The sequence below is a fragment of the Bidens hawaiensis genome, unplaced genomic scaffold (assembly GCF_021521415.1).
Source record: "Bidens hawaiensis isolate Kalapana, Puna unplaced genomic scaffold, B.hawaiensis_p1.1 tig00001087_1, whole genome shotgun sequence".
NCBI lineage: Eukaryota > Viridiplantae > Streptophyta > Magnoliopsida > Asterales > Asteraceae > Bidens > Bidens hawaiensis.
Window position 1 is genome coordinate 2861479 of NW_027491062.1, and position 20901 is coordinate 2882379.

A 20901-nucleotide genomic window follows, 5' to 3' on the forward strand; every position below is an offset into this window, starting at 1 on the left:
AGTTTCATGAAAGAAAGATGTGAGTCGCGAGGGGCATGCATGAAGAGGCATAACTGTTGGACCACGTAAGATATATCCGGACGGGTAAATGTGAGATATTGAAGTGCCCCAATTGATTTGATATTTAACAATTTTACACAAAATCCACACACTAAAATTAATGTGCATTTAACGTCTAACTTCTTTTCCATTTGTTTATATAGTCTCTAATCTTGTCAACATTCTTGAACAAAATCAGGAGAAAACAATGGCGAAAATAGGGTTGTTTGATCTTGAAAAACATTTTGCTTTTTATGGGGCACTTCACAACAACCCTGTGAATATATTCATTCACATGTTGTTTGTTTGGCCTATTTTGTTCACATTTCTTGTGCTTATGTGTTTCACACCCCCTTTGGTTAATATTTCTTTACCAAATAGCTTGATTCCAAACTATGGATTTTTGTTTACTGTGATTTATGCCGGATTTTATGTATGTTTGGATGTGAAAGCTGGTTCTTTAGCTGGTTTACTTTGCTTTATTTGTTGGGTGTCTGGGAGTTTTGTTGCTCATCAATTGGGTTTTTCTCTTGCTTGGAAGGTACAATTTCGTATTTTGATCTTACTTTAATTGAGTATTATGCGGTTTATGATGAATTTGAGGTTATAATGTATATTCATTTTATTATTAATATACATTTTTATAAAACTTGAAAAAAGGTGGGCCATTTAATAAATTGATTCAACTTTTTTTTTAATATTAAAGAGCAATTTAGTCATTTACGTCTACCAAATAGAAAATTTTAACTTGCCATTGATCATTTTCTGTTACATTTATGATTTATGTATAAGGAATTTTTTGGTAGATTAGGTGGTTTAAAGATAAAAATAGTGATTTTAGGTAGTTTGCTATATTAGATGGAGTATTGCCAATACACATTTGACATGTGGAATCCGGTATTTGAGATAGAGGATTACACAAACTCTTTTTACCCGGCATTTACCACCCTCCCGAAACTCTTTTTTACCACCCGAACACGTGTCACAACCCCAAGATTCCTCTATCTCAAATAGAGGATTGTCACCACAAGAATATATGCTTCGACTTTCTCGTGAATTGAATTAATTGTATTGAGCTTTCAGAATTTATTCCAAACTACCATGCAAACTAAGAGATAGTTTAGGGTTGCAACCTAACAATACTCTTAATACATATATCAATCAATGTATGTCATATTTACGTATAGTTAGTTAGGAGATGAGATAAAATAACAATAGATTTAACAAATCGTCCTTCACCTCATTTTAATAATACATTGCATTAAAGACAATAAAATGTAAAGCACAATACATTTTCTCAACCAATAATTTATTACAAACATGCATAGATAACCACCTAAACACGTTTCTAAATAAACAACCAAATGACTTATTGTTGACAGTAATGACACCTATATTTCATGTGAGGGGTCCTTGCATATCGAGCATTTACGTAAATGTGACATTCATTTATGGTAAAATTTGATTGATATACGTATTAAAAGCATTGTTAGGTTGCAACCCTAAACTCTTTCTTAGTCTACATGCTAGTTTGGAATAAATTCTGAAAGCTCAATACAATTCATTGTTGAAGCATATATTCTTGTGGTGACAATCCTCTATTTGAGATAGAGGATTCTTGGGATTGTGACACGAGGATTATACGTGTCACAATCCCATGAATCCTCTATCTCAAATAGCTTCCACATATGACACCTCACTGACTCGGATGACACTTGTTGAACAACTAGATGACGTGGAAAGACACGTGAAAAGCAAGCTTATGTGTATTGGTAATCCTTCATCTAAGAGCATTCTCAACCCATTCTCTAAATTGTTAAACTCATATAATTTAGGGTAAAAATTAAGAAAACCATCAAAATCACCTCTCCAATCCATTCTCTATTATATGGATGAGTTATATGGCAACTAAAGTAAAACCCTAAATATAGAGACTCAATTTTGATCCATACAATATAATATATCACCTATCCTCCAATCACCATTTATATATAATAAGACAAAAGAGAAAAAAAATAATAAAAAAATTAATTTATGGACATGAATAGGGAATAGAATGTGAAAGAATTTTGAAAAATGATAGATAAATTTATGAAATGATGTTTTTTAGCTAAATTATAGGAGAAAATATATGGAATGGATTGTGGATGTTCTAAGATAGCAAACTACCTAAAGCCACTTAAATTCTAGCCAACAACCTTTTTTTCTTTAAACCACCTAATTCAAAAAAAAAAATTCTATGTATAAGCTAGGTTGGAGAAGTGGCATAATGCTTCAAAGTTAGAGCCCAAAGTTAAAATATTATTTCTCTGTATAAATTTGATTCATTATAAATTTATACACTTTGCCTGTTTTTCAACTTACTTTTACTTGATGCATTTAACCCGTTCAAAATAAAACACAACTTAAATAGAATAGCTGACAAATATTGAGGCCCAAGTTGTCATCTCTAATCATCCAAGGTGCTTCTAGTATTTTTTTTATTAATTGCAATTTGCTACGTTTGGCCAAAATTACACTCATATTTTAGCTGGTACACATACACGAGTGCTAAATAATACTATGTCTAGTTAAATAATAAATCACCATATCTTATGCATCTGCATCCTATATTATTACCAGGTTGTCTTAGTTGCTCAATTATTCTGTTGGACGGGACAATTCATAGGACATGGCGTGTTTGAGGTAATTATGTCATCTAATACTTATAAATTGTAAACCCTTTTTACATAAATATATGTTTTCTTAGAAACGGTACCGCATTTTCTTTCATTATAGAACATTTTAGGTAAGATTTTAAAACAATTTACAAAGGTAAACTTGATATTTTGAACTCTTCAAGCCTTCCAACACAATCCAAAAGCATGATGATCGAGGGTAAGTTGAATAAAAAACACGGTTTACAAACTTACACATGAACGTATACATCATGACCCCACACATGTTAGCAAAGCTAAATGAGAACATAAGATTAAAAATGCTGATCGAACCACTATTCGAAAACACTTGGAAATTGGACTTGAAGCAAGAATCCGTTTGTTTGTTTTGCCCTGCGATGCTCACATACGTGCACTCCTGATGTGTAACAAGGGACTAGGTTAGTGCGAGCTGCGGTTGGCCAAGATCCGTAATTTTCGAGGGACAAAGTTATATATATATATAAACATTTTTTATAAATATGTATGAATCTTACATCTTAAATATATTAGTCCTAATTTTTTTTATTCATAATCCATTTAAGATACTGAGCCTATATTAAATTAAAGAACTAAAATAATAATAAATCAAATGACTCGTTAGGGTCTACAAATTCTTTTATTTCAGCTCGACCATGATATTCTAATTAGCTCGTGCCCTTGTCTATAAAACATTTTGCGCATATTCTTGACGAATGAAAGAGGTAGGAAAAGATTGAAAGAAACATCAAAATTCTCTTCAAACTAGGGGTATGCCTACCTCAATTCAGGTGGGCATACGTTATCCCTAGACAACCCAAATTTTAACACAAAAACTTTCAAAATAACGCAGGCCTATTATACCCTAGACCAGCCAAATTTTTACACAAAAATTTAAGTAGCGTAGGCCTACTTTACCCCTAGACCAATCAAATTTTAACACAAAAAACTTTTTAAATAGTGTAGCCTACTTTACCCATATACCACCCAAGTTTTAATACACAACTTTATAAAGTTTCAACCTAATCACCATTTTTTGTTCATCCTCATTAACATTAATTATCTCATGTTGTTATAATATGCATGCAGTTTAATTACATTACAAACTCAATATAAGCCATATGAAGTTTAAAGAACTCCAACTGAAAGTTTTTATCCACAATAAGAAACTGAGACTATCTTAAATTGAATATCATAATTATTCAAAACTCAAAAGTTAAACCATATTCATTCATCTCAAGTCAAACCAACCATAAATATAAATATGAAGCTTGCTAATACGTACCTTGACCTTGACATCTTATTTTTTTTCTCGTCCACATTCGAATAATCAAACCTTGTTTTGTTTTTGGCTATATATTAGCAACGTGCACCTGCTTTGTTGGATAACCTCTTACAAGCCTTCTTGATGGGGCCTTTCTTCGTGTTGCTAGAGGTAATCCATTTGCACTTTTATACATACATACATACATATACAGTTGGGTTTCAACGGTGGTTCGGAACGAAAACGGTCAAACTATTTTAACCCGTTATAGTATATTATTTCGTTTCATATATATATATATATATATATATATATATATATATATATATATATATATATATATAAACGAACTAAAAACGCAGCGGACGATTAAACAATTAAACGAACCAAAAACCGAAACCCAAAACCCAGATCCGATTACAACGTTACACGAGTACGATTAAACAATAATAAAACAACCATAGTTTATAGTTTATCGATATACTTCGGTTATACACAAACCGGGAAGACACCAGAGCTAACGAAACGATGCTAGACGTTGACACAATAACAATCAACAACAGTTCCGGCAATGGCAGCAGCTCCAGACAGCGGCTCCGGCGACTAGCGGCGGCGGTGCGGTGTCGGGAGTCTGGAAGAGGCGGAACGGGAATGGTGGTGGCGCTCGGTGGTGAAGCAACAGCAGCGAAACGCAGCAGCAACAAACCGAACAGCAGGTCGCCGGAATCCGGTTACCGGAAAAACGTGATTCTCCGGAATCGCTTAAAACTCGCCGGAAAACACAGCAGGTGTCGGAAACAGTGGCGGCAGAAGCTGGACAGCAGCGGACACAGCAGCAGCTGGAGGCTGTGGTGGTCCGGTGGCTGCCACGGTTTTCCGGCGGTTCTCCGGCAGCAACAAACGGCAGCAGCAGCGGCTGCAGACAGACGGACAAGAAGCAGCACCAACGACCCAGCGGCTGATATGGTGGTGTATAATGTCCAAAGACCGGAGAAGATGGCGGCGCGAATTTCCGGTGGCCGGAAAAACGGTCGGCGACCGGTGGTGGTATAAAGAAGGTGGCTAGGGTTTTAATGGAAAGTTTTTGGTTATATTAATAATAAGGAAATCATTCCATTTATAGAATAACCATTAGGGTTTAAACATTTTAAACCCTTTTAAACCCATTGGGCTTAAGTCCAATTTCCAACTAAAGCCTAATCCACTACCATATCTATATAATTGATTGTGTCGGGCCCAGTTAACATTTAAGTGGGTTTTATCTTTCGTTCCCCCTGGTGTAACTTATACCGGGTCACATTCGGGTCGGTCGCGTTGACTTGACCCGAACCGACCATTAAATTCAACAGTCTCCCACTTGGACGGATTTGGGTCAAGTATCACAACGCTAACAGCTAGAGGCGTTCTAGCTATACATAGCTGCCCCTAACTGAATATGACATTTTTAAATCCATAACCAAAGTATCTTGGAATACCTAATTGCAAGATAATGAATTTATAGTAATCGTTGTCATCTATCCTTTCTGTATTAGAAATTAATTGAACAATGAGACATGGATCAAATCAATCTCATAAAGCGTTCAATTATTTTAATTCTCGATAGAGTCAAAGTGGTTCATTCAAACACACAGTAAGTTTGGGTGAGGCCTCACACTTTACCAGTTTGAATCAACGAGGGCGCCAATATGTCTAACTGTTACATTTTAATGTAAGAGTACATAATCCCATCTTGACTACATACAACTCCCACTAAACTCCAGAACATTCCCAACCAATGCCTTTATGGCTGACAGTTACGCAACAGCGGTTGACATGATCAAAGAACATTCCTCGGTAAACGAAAGTTCTAATATGTATCTCAGGTCTAAGAATACTAAATGAGCATACTATTATCAAAACATCTTATGATCAAGATCCATGAAGATGATTTGATGCGAGTTACATCCAACGTCATTCACAATGACGTCTGTAAGTTTGGAAGTCAACTGCTTGAGTCCAAAGTCAGAATAGTCTTAATTCAGAATCGTTCCCACGAGTCTGACCGACTACGGATAATTTAGAATAGAATATTCACGGATTAAACGTATTAAAATGAACACAGTTGTATTATTCAACGTTTGCATTTAACCATTAAATCAAAAGTGAACAGAGAAGTATAACTGATTAAACGTTCATACATCCAAATACTAAATCAAAATAAATCACTAGCAAGTCTAAGCCCGATAGCATCTCTATGCTTGTCTTGAGTTAATAGCTTAGTGAACAAGTCAGCTAGATTTTGATCTGTGTCTACTTTGCTTACTATGATGTCACATTGTTCCAGTATATCTCGTACACAGTGGAACTAAAAATGTGCTTGGCTATGTGATGAATATTGGGCTCTTTGGCTTGAGCAATAGCACCTGTGTTATCACATATCACGTCGATCATTTTCCTAAACTTGGAATTAGATCGAGTTTGGCTATGAATTTCTTCATCCAAGCAAATTATGAGCGAGAAGCATCTCGGTCATTTTGGAAGTTAGCGTCAGTGACATCTTACAGTGAGCTCCTCTTCCACTCCTCCAAACACGCTCATAAGACGTCAGGTCTTGTTCATAATATAGCGTACACGACAGAGCCAATCGATGAAGCATATGGAATTGCTTGCATGTGCTTTGTCTCAATGTCCGTTGTCGGAGATTGCGATTTGCTAAAACGGTTCCTTTAGCAATGGAACAGCTCTTATCTTGGAGTTGTCCATTGAGAAGCGTGTCATGAGTTCGCTTATGTACTTCGACTTGGCCCTAGAAGCCGCTTAGATCTATCTCGGTAGATCTTTATTCCCAGAATATAAGCAGCTTCACCAAGATCTTTTATTGCGAAACAAGATCCCAACCAGTGCTTAACTTGCTTAAGCATAGGAATGTTGTTTCTAATTATCAGTATATCATCCACATACAAGGTGAGGAATGATATAGTGCTCCCACTAGCCTTATGTAAACACAAGGCTCATCTTCATTTTTGATAAAATCAAACTCTTTGATTATTCTCATCAGAATGTAGATTCCAGCTACGAGATGCTTGTTTGAAATCCACTTGCTCCCTATTGCCCGACCTTCGGGGGGTAGCTCAATCAAGTTCCAGACTTGATTGTTATGAATAGATTTCATCTCGGCGTTCATGGCTTCACAGCTTTTCTCAGATTCCAGATCCAAGATTGCAGATTTGTAGTTAGTAGATTGGTCGTTAGACTCGGCTACTAATAAGAGTTCGGGACCATCTAAATGCCATAGGTATTTAGAATTTGGTACGAAGTCCTACTACTTCTGCGAACGCTTGTGTTCATGTCTGATGCATTAGCAACAACAACTTGTTGATCAGACGCTCCAACTTCCTTAGCGGTTGATTGTGGTTCTTGAATTTCTTCAAGATCGACAATGTTATCTCCAGTTCCTCGATTGAGAAATTCTTTCTCGAGGAATTGGTCTTTCCTCTTGATTGAAATCATATTTGTATCAGGATGAAAGAAGTAATAACCGCTTTGGTGGTAGTATTTGACGGATGCGGGAGGCGGTTATAAGGGCGAAACTCCAAAAGGATTGAGGCAAGTTAGTTCTACATATCATCGTTCAAACCATGTTTAGCAAGGTTCGATTCCTCCTCTAGCTCACGCCATTATGTTGGGGTGTGCCAGGTGGAGTGAGCTGTGAAACAATTCCACACTCTTTTAGATGACTGATGAACTCCGAGCTGAGATAAGCATCTCGACTATAATCGTCGATAAAAGAAACAAAGTATCTTTCATGGTTTCTAGGCATGGTTCTGAAAGGTCCACATACATCAGTATGTGTGAGTCCTAACAGATCTCTTTCTCGTTCACTTTTATGAGTGAAGGAGTCTTTGGCGAGTTTGCCAGCTAAGCAAGACTCATAATTGTCAAAAGTGTCCGGTCCTGTGGATTCAAGAATCCCTTCGGATTGGAGTCTTTTAACTCTTTCCTTGCTTATGGGGCCAAGTCGGCAATGCCATAGAAATGTATCATTGATGCCAGATCTGATGCGTTTTTGAAAGATTATATATACGTTATTATTAGTTTGAACATCAATCTTATATATATCATTTCAAGGTTTAGTCTCGAAATAAAAGATGTCATTTAAGTAAGCAGAAATAGCTATGCCATTAAAACGCGTACTTAAAACCTTGTTCAAACAGTAAAGAAACTGAAACGATGTTGCTGGTCCAACCAGGAGCATACAAATAATTATTCAAAAGAAACTAGGCTAGATGGACAAGTAATATGAAATACTCCAGTTGCCAGAACTGGTACTCTCTTCTCATCTCCAATGATGAGTTCCATGTTGCCTTTATTCAGTTTCCTCCACTTCTCAGGCTCCTGCAAGACATTAACGATGTGGAAACCACATCCGGTATCAAATACCTATGTGTTGCTAGAGACAGTGAAAAGTTTAATAACGTATATGGAAATACCTCGAGAAGAGCCTTCACCATTGGCTCCCTTCATCTTGATCTCAGCAAGGTATTCGGGACAGTTTCGCATCCATTGTCCCATTTGGTTGCATCGGTAGCACTGGCGCTCCTCAGGGGGCGGCGGCGGTATATTTGGAACCCCTTTGTTGGCATTGGTGGCACGAGGGGCAGCAATGGTAATATTTTTCTTGCCTTTACCCTTATAACCCCGGTTCTTGGGATTAGGCTTCTTGACACCAGCAGATCGGATCATCAGAACTTGATTGGTCCTAGAAGGAATGTTCATCTCAGCCGTCTTGAGCATGTTGTGAAGCTCCGGAACTGTCTTTACCCAACCATTCATGTTGAAATTCATTACCAACTGGTCGTAAGAGTTGGGGAGAGAGTTGAGAATGAAATCAGCTGTCATCTCATCGGGCAGGGGATAATCAAGTTTCTTAAGCTGATCGATGTGCCCCTTCATCTTAAGAACATGCGCACTGACGGGAGACCCTTCTGCCATCTTGCAACTTATGAGTTGTTTCATGGTGTCGAAATGTTCTTGACGGGCCTGTTTCTGGAACATGCCCTTGAGTTGCTTAAGCATCTCATAAGCAACAAAGTCTTCCAAGCCTTTAGCAAGCTCAGAAGTCATGGTGGCTAGCATAATGCAGGAGACATCAACCGAGTCATCCTTGTGCTTCTCAAGAACTTTTCGAGCAACGAATGTGTTGTTTTCAGGCTCGATTGGAACAGGTCCATCGAGAACATACAGGCGCTTTGCCATAGTGAGAACAAGTCTCAAGTTGCGGTGCCATTCGATGAAGTTGGTACCGTTCAATTTATCCTTCTCAAGGATAGTCTTAAGGGCGTAGGGTGAGTTTTCGTTTGACGACATCTGATTAATTAAGTAAAAGTAAATTTAATTAGTATTTTCGACGTCGTAGTCCCATTATTAATGACCCAATAACATTAATGAAATAGGAGCATGAGAATCCGGCTTCCAGTTATTAAAGGCAGCTGTAGCACACAACATTAATAAGTGGTTAGGTAGACTAACAATGATTGTCAATTGTGAATAGAGCACAACTCTCGGTTATGAAGCCTACAGAGACAACGATTGTTTGTATAGATACGTTTAGCCTCATCTTTGCCCACTTTAAGTCTCCAGACAGCTTTAGCACGTAACAGGAGAGTAAAGTAATAGTTGTCCTAGTATAGTGACATGTGAAAGGGCCGGATATGTCAACGAAACGCTTTCACCTTGATGGGATAGGCTAGAAAACAAGTGCGGTGCTGTAGCTCCAAACACTCGAAATTTCGCACTATGCCTCAAGTGTGACTTGTAGTAGGATTGGCATAAACTATTGGTTTTAAATTAGGATTAATTTTAAAATTACCAAATAGAGTAAAAGTAAAATTTACTGTATTTATTATCGGGACGAATTGATGAACCCTTTCATCTCTCAGGACACTTAGTTTTAGATAACATATTAAAAACTAAGTTTGTCGCGATATGACTAACCAATTTTAAGTTAATAGAAAATCTATTAAGTTATTAGTTTTGGAAATCAAAATGATTTTAATTTGCAAAACATAATTGGTTAATAAAATGTTTATTTTCAAATTTATTTGGTATTAGGTCGGTGATATTATAATCCGATTATAATCAATCCAAGCAATCACAATAGCAAATAATAATAATATGTAAATCCTTATGGCCAAAAGGTGATCGGTCTCGCTAGAGCCAATTAGGGAGACCGATCGGGTCAAGGGGTTCACAACACAAAACAACCACAAGGATGGACTTCTTCGTGCATCCTGTCATCTTGCCCGAACTCCTACTAACTCCAAGAAATCCTTGAGCTCGTCCTCGGTTATCTTCGCGTCTTCTTAATTACAAATTTATAAACTAACATTTATTTGCCCAATTACAAATTTGGACCATCTTTATGGCCAAAAGAAAAACGAAAAATAAATAATAACCGTTTACAACTTTTGAACCAACCATATGGCCAAAACAAGCTCAACAATCAAACACAACCAAACAAACATAGGTCGGGGCCGGATTTACGTATTCAAAATAAACGAATTTCGGGTCGTTTTGACTTGGTCAAATAAAATAAACAAAACTTTGACCAACTCAAAATCACCCGAAAATAAATCTAGATCTATAAACTTTAAACGATTTAAAGTTTAAGATGTAGATATGGTTTTAAACGAACCGGGATCGACTCGTACGTTGTAACCGCGGCTCTGATACCACTGTTGGGTTTCAACGGTGGTTCGGAACGAAAACGGTCAAACTATTTTAACCCGTTTTAGTATATTATTTCGTTTCATAGATATTAATCAATATTAATATATATATGTATATAAACGAACTAAAAACGAAGCGGACGATTAAACAATTAAAGGAACCAAAAACCGAAACCCAAAACCCGGATCCGATTACAACGTTACACGAGTACGATTAAACAATAATAAAACAACCATAGTTTATAGTTTATCGATATACCTCGGTTATACACAAACCGGGAAGACACCGAGAGCTAACGAAACGATGCTAGACGTTGACACAATAACAATCATTCAACAGTTCCGGCGATGGCAGCAGCTCCAGACAGTGGCTCCGGCGACTAGCGGCGACGGTGCGGTGTCGGGAGTCTGGCAGAGGCGGAACGGGAATGGTGGTGGCGCTCGGTGGTGAAGCAACAGCAGCAACGATGTCAAACAGCAGCAGCAACAAACCGAACAGCAGGTCGCCGGAATCCGGTTACCGGAAAAACGTGATTCGCCGGAATCGCTTAAAACTCGCCGGAAAACACAGCAGGTGTCGGAAACAGTGGCGGCAGAAGCTGGACAGTAGCGGACACAGCAGCAGCTGGAGGCTGTGGTGGTCCGGTGGCTGCCACGGTTTTCCGGCGGTTCTCCGGCAGCAACAAACGGTAGCAGCAGCGGCTGCAGACAGACGGACAAGAAGCAGCACCAACGACCCAGCGGCTGATATGGTGGTGTATAATGTCCAAAGACCGGAGAAGATGGCGGCGCGAATTTCCGGTGGCCGGAAAAACGGCCGGCGGCTGGTGGTGGTATAAAGAAGGTGGCTAGGGTTTTAATGGAAAATTTTTGGTTATATTAATAATAAGGAAATCATTCCATTTATAGAATAACCATTAGGGTTAACATTTTAAACTCATTGGGCTTAAGCCCAATTTCCAACTAAAGCCTAATCCACTACCATATCTATATAATTGATTGTGTCGGGCCCAGTTAGCATTTAAGTGGGTTTTATCTTTCGTTACCCCCGATGTAACTCATACCGGATCACATTTGGGTCGGTCGCATTGACTTAACCCGAACCGACCATTAAATCCAACATATACATACATGTGTCTGTTGATGCTTAGAGGTGCCAAGATTGATGTGTTGGTACACAGGTAAGACTTTAAGAACGGGTAATGGCCAAAAAGGGTGAGGCGAAGTTGACTGGTAGACGCTTCGTTTTTCATTATTTATGTCTTTTAATTAAGTAAATACATCTTTTGTAAATTCTATTTAGACAAATAAATTACTACAATAATAATCTAAATCTTGTCTAAAACAAGTTCGAAGGCTGTATACTTATTTTAACTTTGGTCAACCAACAACTTTCTCAATCCATTTCCTTTTCTTTTTTAATTCATATATATACTCAAAGCTGCTATTTTCCATTGTAATTATTGTCATTGATGACCATAGGCACTTCAACTGGCATTTGGTTATGAACCATATCCGGGTTTTCATGCTCGTGTTAAGGCAAAAGTAGATGCCGACATTAAAGAGTGGAAGGACAAGAACAACAAGAAGAAAAACATGTAAACTATAAATCAATGTCAGGAAAAGTGAAACTTTTGTAAGATGCATAACATGATATATATTTGTGTTATAATGTCGTTCTGCTTCGTTCTAGCTATAAAGAAATAAATTATGCTTTTGGTTTTACCTTAATTTACATTTGGCTGCACCCATGGTTGATTAATCAGCCCTTGAAGTTCAAGTTATTTTTGGTTCAAACTTGAACTACATGGTATGTTCGATAGGTTTTATCTATTCTTTAGATTAAAATGTGTCTGGATTTATTGCAGCAGAAGTGTTAATTATCATAATTAAGCTATGAATCGATCAAGAAGACTAGAATTAAACTGTAAAATGTATTTTGATCAATCGAAGTTAAATCAACTTGTTTTGAAGAGTGGCAAAAAAGAAAGAAAAAAAAATAGTGTTATTTATACAATTATACGGTAAAATCCCGATCATAATTTTTTTTATTAGCTGAGGTATTGCTATTAAGTTATGCCTTGAAGGTTGAAATTATTTGATTATCTTTTATCTGTTTTAATTAAGGGTTTAACAATACCTCTTAATGTGTAACTATTTAAAACATATCATTATGTTGCTATAATAGTATTATTTTGTTTAATGTTAATAACTTATCACACACACACGCACGCATATTAGGACCCATTTTTTTTTCTACTCTCACACAGGGTTTATGAAGGCCTGACATATTCTTAAGGACGACCCTTTAATTTTTGTATCTTGGATTTCTATTTTGTAAATTTTTTATGCATGCTTCTTTCTTAAGCTTTCAAGCAACTTCTCCCTCTTTTTGGTGTTATCAATATGGATTGGGGAGGAGCTACACCGACCTCATATTGTTTCTAGTCCATTTTTCTATAGTCACTCTTGAAAGGCAAATCTTTTGGTTGTTTTTTAATTAGATCCCAAAATACCATAGCTGAATCACTCTTGAATATAGTTTAGAGGGATGCAGAGCGAGAATCAAACGAACAAGAACAAATATTATGATGTATGGATCCAATCAAATGATTACTTCGATTATGTTGATTATACTATGGACAAATCAATAAATTAAGCTTTACGAATCGAATGCTTTACATCAAAGTTTTACACCATACTTAAAGGAAGATACATCAAAAAGTTTAAGCCCCTTTCCAACCCAAGGTGAGCTCCCTTTGGGTGGGTGATCTCCAGTTACGGATCCATAATATTTTTTCCTATGAGTTCACTTTTTTTTCTTTAGTGGTTGGATATTTCACAATCAAACAATCAAATTAACAGGTCCGGGCGTTGAGTCGGGTTGGGGGAACACTTTGTTTATGTTTATCTAAATTAGACCAAACAAATAACACACAAAATTAGATGAAAGAAAAGAAATGGACAAAAGAAGAACCTAAAGGACGACAATTTTTAAGACTTCATATTCACTGAACTTGCTAACTTGCTGCTCACATCACATATGCCACATGAGAGGCTCTTAAAACCAATTCAGAACACATGAAAATTTACAAATGCAATGAATTTACTCTTCAAATTATAAGGTAATACTTGTTTTCATTAACAACTTAAACTAGTTTTAACCACACTAACTTTTAACTCGTCAACAACATAAAACTTCTATAGACATGTAGTACTACAAATGTATTGAATGACACAAAAGAAAAGTCAATGTAAATCCCTCATGAAATTCAGTTCAGCTCAGTTGCAATTGTAACAGAAGTAAACTGAGGCAATTTAAAAATAGTGTTCTCGCATTAAATAGTAATGACCTTCATGCTATAGAATGAGGTCATATAACAAAACTACAATAACAAGTAATACTCAAAACTCACAAGAATAAGAAAAGTAAGGAAATTACCAAAACACACGTTAATGAGATGTATTCTTATTATCTTAAACATAACCTTACAATACTATTGTATCGTATTTTAATCTAATTACACTGAAAAGGAGCCTGCAGACTTGGAAGAAAACAATCTAGAGCAAATTACCAAAATGAGCACATCATTGGTGGAACTTAGTCCAAAAGCGGCTTTGAGTATGGTATAAACAAACAACAATTCCTCAACATCAACTTTTCTTCAGTTAATTAACATCTGAAACTTTCCTGTCAAAAATATATGCGGTGTGTTTGAAGGTTGGAATGTGGTATCAGGTTGTATGTTCAGTGTTCTACCTCTACGTGCGTCTAGCTAAAATGCTAACTAAGTAACTAATATTAAGCAGGAAATTTAAAAAAATAAACAATAAAAAAACGTTATCGCTCGAACCCATGATCTTTCACATGTAAAACCAAGGGATTTCCACTACACCAAATCAGTAATCTTACTAGGGGTTCCATATACCAATTTATATGAGGCCCCTTAAAAATTTAATATGTCGTCTCTAGCAATGGATGTGCATAGGATGATTGTTTGGTGTTGTTTGTCAAAATCTGCTAAAGGAGGAGCGGGATATGGTGGTAATGGATGTATTTTGTGTTAATATTGGTGTTGGTTCAGGTGTTGTTGACTTGTTGGTGCAACAATGTCCATGTTTTGGTGTTATTGTTGGTGTCGGGTTAGGTGCAGATGGTGCGGAGGTTTGGTAATTAGTACCATAGATTCCCTTTGGACTGCTTCCCGAACCAGGTTCCATTTGATTAGTGCACCGGATGGGTGTCCCAAACCTCATAGTCATGAGTTTTGCAACATTCGGCTTTATGATGTCGAGCTTGGCGTTGATGAAAGCTAAATAAGCTGTGAATTGATCGTTCCGTGTCGATTGAACCATGTTTCCGGCAATGGAATCAAATGATAGAACCCAGAAAACAAAAAAAATTTTTATTGAAGTAATAAGATAGTTAGCCCGATTCGAGAGGATCTAATCTCCAATTTAACCAATTCGAGATACTAAGTCTCCAATTACAAGATATACTTGATAAATGAACAAAACATGACTAAGAAAAATATATGACTCTGGGCGTAGTTAATAAGTATAAGTATTTGAAACTTCACCATTATGTTAGCCGTTCTTGATTCCTAGACTTGGCTCTTCACTAATTAAGCTTTTGACTCATTGACTTAACTCTCCATTAATTAATCCATAGTTGACTGTTTATGTGGGTAGCAGATGAGTTGACCCGACCCACTAGATAATTATCATATTCGCACAACCTCTATGCATACTCTTCAAGTATTCACCCATTAGCGAATACTACAAATTAGTAATTACATTTTGATATTATAAGCCACATACTTGAGTCCTACATGTTTGAAGAAACTTCATTACATTGTATAAAAGGGTTCACATTGTTGTGTAAACTTAATTAACTTGAGAAAGTAAAACATCCATATTGTTGTTAGTTAATAGATAATAGATTTTTTTGTAAGATTGGGAATAACCAAGACATCCGCCAACTTTATATTATTAATAGATGAATGACCCGTGTGCAAGATAGGAAGGTTATTACCGTTACCAAACATGACCTTGGCATCTTGGAGACGAACTTGCATAATGATCATCTTTACGACATAGTGACGCGGGGGGGGGGGGGGGGGGCTGGTGACCTCTTCCTCTACTACCAAGATGAAACCGACCGCCACTGCCACAGTTTGAAAAAGAGGTTTGAGGAGTTTGTGCATTGAATGTGACCGGAGGAGTACTGGAATCATGAAACGACAGAAGAAACAACTCATGGCTTTTTTGCTTGATCTAGAAGAAACAACGATGATCGATAACTAATCACAACGGGTATGCTATATATCAATTGTGAAATGTTAAAACTTGATAATATGGTGTGGTTCGATTCATGATCTCATGGGTTGGCTTGGAGGAGATCAACATAATGTGTTAGTTTAACATCAATGTGATTAGAGGTATGCTATATATAGTAAAGACAATTTACATAATTGGTACATAAAGAAAATGGAATATACGACAATGTATCTTAACTATGTCTAATACTTAGATTTACTTGCTAGTCTGGATTTCATCGGATCATAACTATGAGGAAGGGCAGGGTATTAGATCCTTCATCATAACCGTAAGATTGAGGGTTGGTTAATAAGTAAGTGAAAAACATCTTAACAAATGTGTTCCAAGTTCATTATTTATGTTTGATAAATGGTTTTGTTAAACGTACCTCCTCCCTTGTCATGCCCCCTCCTCTGAATTTTTAGTTCTTTTAATAATTTTATTTGACATATTGACCCTCTATCATTTTTAGTAATTTGAGACTTTTTTTTAAAAAATTATATCAAAAACTATAAAGTTTCTTCTTTCTTTCTTTTTTTTACTTCTTTTTATCGTTTATTGTTTTTTATCATAGTAATATTATTTATTATTAGATGCATTATAAAATGTGTTTTAACAAATAATATATAACGTATTTATAAAAACGATAAAAGTTTTTTATTTTTATTTCTTTACGTGTCTTTAGCCCGACAAAAAAATTGAATAGTTTTTGTCACGTTCAGCTGCATAAGATTAATGTCATATGAGAAAAGAATTAACTATTTTTTTTCTTTAAAAAATTTAAGCTATCCTGAAAAATTATTTAAAAAAACACTCTAAAAAACTATACAATAGTAGATAAAAACCAAAAAACGAATTTCAAGATTTTCACTTTTTTCTATTTGATTTTAAGCATTTTATAAAAATTTAATAAATATGTAACTCAATGTTTAAGCCTAAACGTATAATAATTATTTATTAATTAACTAACCAAATAATGTTTTAGGTATTTTTTTATCTGTCCAAAATTTTCAACCTCAAATGATAAAACCAAAATAGAACCAAAACAAAATGAAAACTGAAAAACCAAATTCGAACAGTTTCAAAAATTCAATAACTGATGTTTCGGTTTAGCTCAGAACCAACATAAACCGAAGCATGCACACCCGTAAGCCTAGTGGTAAGACATCTGAATGATATACGAAGTGTTCCAGGTTCAAACATTCCTGGTAAACATTTTGGATGACCATCGTTGTTAAAAAAAAGTGTTAAATAAAAAAAAATATACTTTTGAGGTTTGTGTACAAGGACCAAAATGTTGCAAGAAATCACTCTATTCTCATTCTTGATTGCAACAATTAGACATAACCTAATTAGTAACACAACCAACGACCACGCACGATCATATGTTGGAGGCCATAATTGCTTTAGAAATGTAAGAAATGGCTTTACATTTGCCATGAACAAAAGTTAACAAACGAATTGTCCAAAACAAGAATAAAGGTTTGTTCTTGACACCCAAAACAAGAGTTAGGCCATCATCACCTATATCCACACCCATAACACACACACACACACACACACACTAGCTTTTAGCCTACGTGTTAGTTATTTTTAGTTTTTTTAAATAATTTTTTTAATTATTGTATATGTATTTTTTTCATGTAGAATGTGTTTAGTTATTAAACTTAAAGGTTATATGAATATATAAAATATGTTATATTAATGTGTTGCTAAAGCGTTGAAATCGCACCATGGAATCGTTGATTGAAATGTAAGGTTAGAGAAAGACTTTCAATCCACCATGACCTTCGCTCAGTTTTCTCCTTGTTTCAATCCACACTAGCGATAAGGTGGGTGTGAACAAGGTCTCGCAGGCAGAGAAAGAGGAAAATGTTAAGATGAGTTGTTATGACCCGTGGGCTATCCAGGTTTTATTAGAAGCCCCATACCCGTCAAAGCGGTTCAAACGCATAAAAAGACTCCATTTGCAAATGAAGCAATCTGGTGGCTTGAGAGGGGGCGGAATCATTAGTTATAATCAAACACCATGTTTAATGTTTTCAAACCAACAAGACATTAAGTCTTAAATAAAATGCGGAAGCGTAAATTGTAAACCAAAAAGTTTGCGCCACACAGGACGACTTAAAAACCAAAGTTATTAAGATAAAAATTAAAATAAGTTTTCAAAGCGATGGTGTTTAGCGAATGCATGTTCCTATACCGCGCGCCCGCCTCGGCTACCTGAGAATAACATACTAAAAGTGTCAACACAGGGTTGGTGAGTTCACAGGTTTATATAAATAAAGTGTTTGCGTTTGCGTTTTCATTTTCGTTTGCGTTACCAGATAGTGTTAAGTCAATTATATATCAATAGGTAGCTAACCTATCAAGCATGAATTACTAAGTGTTCGACACCGAAGCTGACTGTTTATCAATTGCCTTGCCACCATGTCAACCACGACCATGGTAATGTGTTAGCCAAGATTACACCCACTCGACCTACAGTCGAGTTTAGAGTCGGGTGGGGTTTGTCAAACCCAGTAGTACTACTCAACAGTGACTCGCTATTATCCAAATATTAACCGATTCGATTTTATGAAGGACTTTGGTTGGTTTGTTTGCCACTTAGCCTTACAAGTGATATATAAAAACTAAAAAAAATCTATAGCGTTGGAGTATGTTATCTCTCCCAAATAAAAACGTTTAAAAAGAGTAAAAAGGGGACGTGAAACTCACTGTTTGCGAAGATAACCAAAAAGATCCGAGAAAAGTGTGCGTCACAGAAAATCCTCACTAGTGTTCTAAAAACAAAAACGAGATTTTCTAAGTATTGAACTACGAGTGAGTCCCTAGACTCGACACATACAAATTATGCATGAGATGCGTTTCGTGTTTCGTTTGTGAAATAAGTGCGACTCGACAAACACGTTGGTGATACATTACATGTGTGAACAACTACTTAAGTGTCAAGTATTAACATTGTACATTACTAGCAAATATCCCCCACAAGGGCAATTTGGTCAAAACATAGCAAACATCGATCAGTTATGCACTTTTCATGATAATTCAAGTAATTCAACAGCTAAATTGTCCAGGCAGATTTTCACTCGACATGATTACTCTATTTAATAAATTCTAACATGTCAAATAAATCACCAAAAATCATCACAGAAGCACACGTGAGTTAGGTTTCTAAAAATATTTTTCTTATATTTTTATCATATATAGTTTTATCACAATGATCAAAACATCACAGCAAACACACAACAATCATTATCATGCGCAACAGAATATTATTTGTTATTACTATTAAATGACAAATACAATTAATGAAAGAACAATGGGGTTAGATTTCTAACTCAAAATATTAACTTCCAGAAGTGGAACCAACCCATTTGGTCTTTTTGTTTATGAGATATATTAGTCGCAAAACAGCTTACCGGCAGGCTTCCTGAATTAGACTTGCACAACAGATTTGTAAAATAATAAAAACTAACTTTTACACGTCCAAAAATTATAAATTTAGACTCTTTAGAAACTAGACTCGACCTACCACATCATAGAATCAAAAATCACGCCAGAACATGTAATTAACATCGAGTTACAGTCATTTAAACACGAATTCAATAATCTTTCCAGCATCAGTTTTCATCAAAACTCAACATATCATTAACCTATGAATTAACTCATACATACAACCCTCTAGATGCATAATTCACCAACCATGCATCTCAATTTCACTTTACATACACAATTAGGGTTTTACTTCAAAGTTCAATTTTAAGAAACATGTAATTAACAATCAATAACAACATAACTAGTTATCAATTCACTAGCAATCATCAACAAACACATAATTAAACCCTAACTCATCTTCGATCATCAATCTCAAGATTTAGGGTTTTGATTAACATGCTCAATATCATAATTAAATCATTAGAAGAGCTAGAGGGGATGTTAATTACCTATCTTGCACCTTGAATCCTCCAACAAAACTTGAAAAATACTTGTAGATGTGTGTGTTGTGTGTGTTACGGCTGCCAAGAGAGGGAGGGAGGGAGTTAGGGTTGTGTAATAATTTGATTATATTATTAATTATGTTACACTTAGCCCCCTGAACTTCTAGTTAATCAATTTCTAGCATAAACTAGGCTTTTGCTTCTTGAATTTAGTGTTATATATATATATATATAAATAATAAGTAACACATATATTAACACATAACTATCAATTAATTATCGTTTGTTCACCAACGGTTTGAGTCGACTCGTGTGTGTTTCGGTGAAATTCCGAAAGACTACTTGTGTAGTGATTGTCATGCGTCATTTAAACCCTAGTTTAAATGAAATGAGATATGCGTTACAGTTCGTGTGATCTTAAGTTTAAATTAACGGAGTTTGGATTAACGGAGTTAACCTGAAATTGACGAGTGTCACATCATTCCCATGTTGAAAGAATTTTCGTCCCGAAAATTTGAGTCAAGTCGCGATGGGTGTCTGAAAAAGGCAAAAATTTTCAGTTTGTCATATCATCCCCTAGTATAAAGAAATTTCGTCCCGAAATTTAATTCATACCTCCGGTGATTTCTGACGGTTTGTCGACTTTCGCGGTTTCGGTGTTTGGTCAACCCTTCAAAAAGGTGAGGATACTTTTTCATCATTTGATTCTCGCGTTCCCACGTGAACTCTGGTCCACGTCTCGAGTTCCAACGAACTTTAATGATGGGAATCTTGCTGTGTTTGAATGTTTTGGTTCCCCAATCCAAAAATTCGACTGGTTCTTCGATGAAGTGTAGCTATTCATCAACTTGCAACTCGCCTAAAGGAATTGCTTGTGTTTCGTCAGGAAGGCATTTCTTCAAATTGGATACATGGAAAACGTTATGTACGCCACTGAGTTCTGTTGGTAAATCCAA

General features: G+C 36.0%; 1 protein-coding gene across 1 annotated transcript; it reads left to right on the top strand.

The window, feature by feature from the left end:
• The first annotated feature begins 247 nt into the window (after positions 1-247).
• On the top strand, positions 248-12287 carry LOC143557320 (2-hydroxy-palmitic acid dioxygenase MPO1-like). The gene is made up of 4 exons (XM_077046428.1): positions 248-580; positions 2662-2724; positions 4078-4149; positions 12168-12287. The coding sequence occupies exons 1-4, from the start codon at positions 248-250 to the stop codon at positions 12285-12287; spliced, it is 588 nt and encodes a 195-aa protein (XP_076902543.1).
• The last annotated feature ends 8614 nt before the right edge of the window (positions 12288-20901 follow it).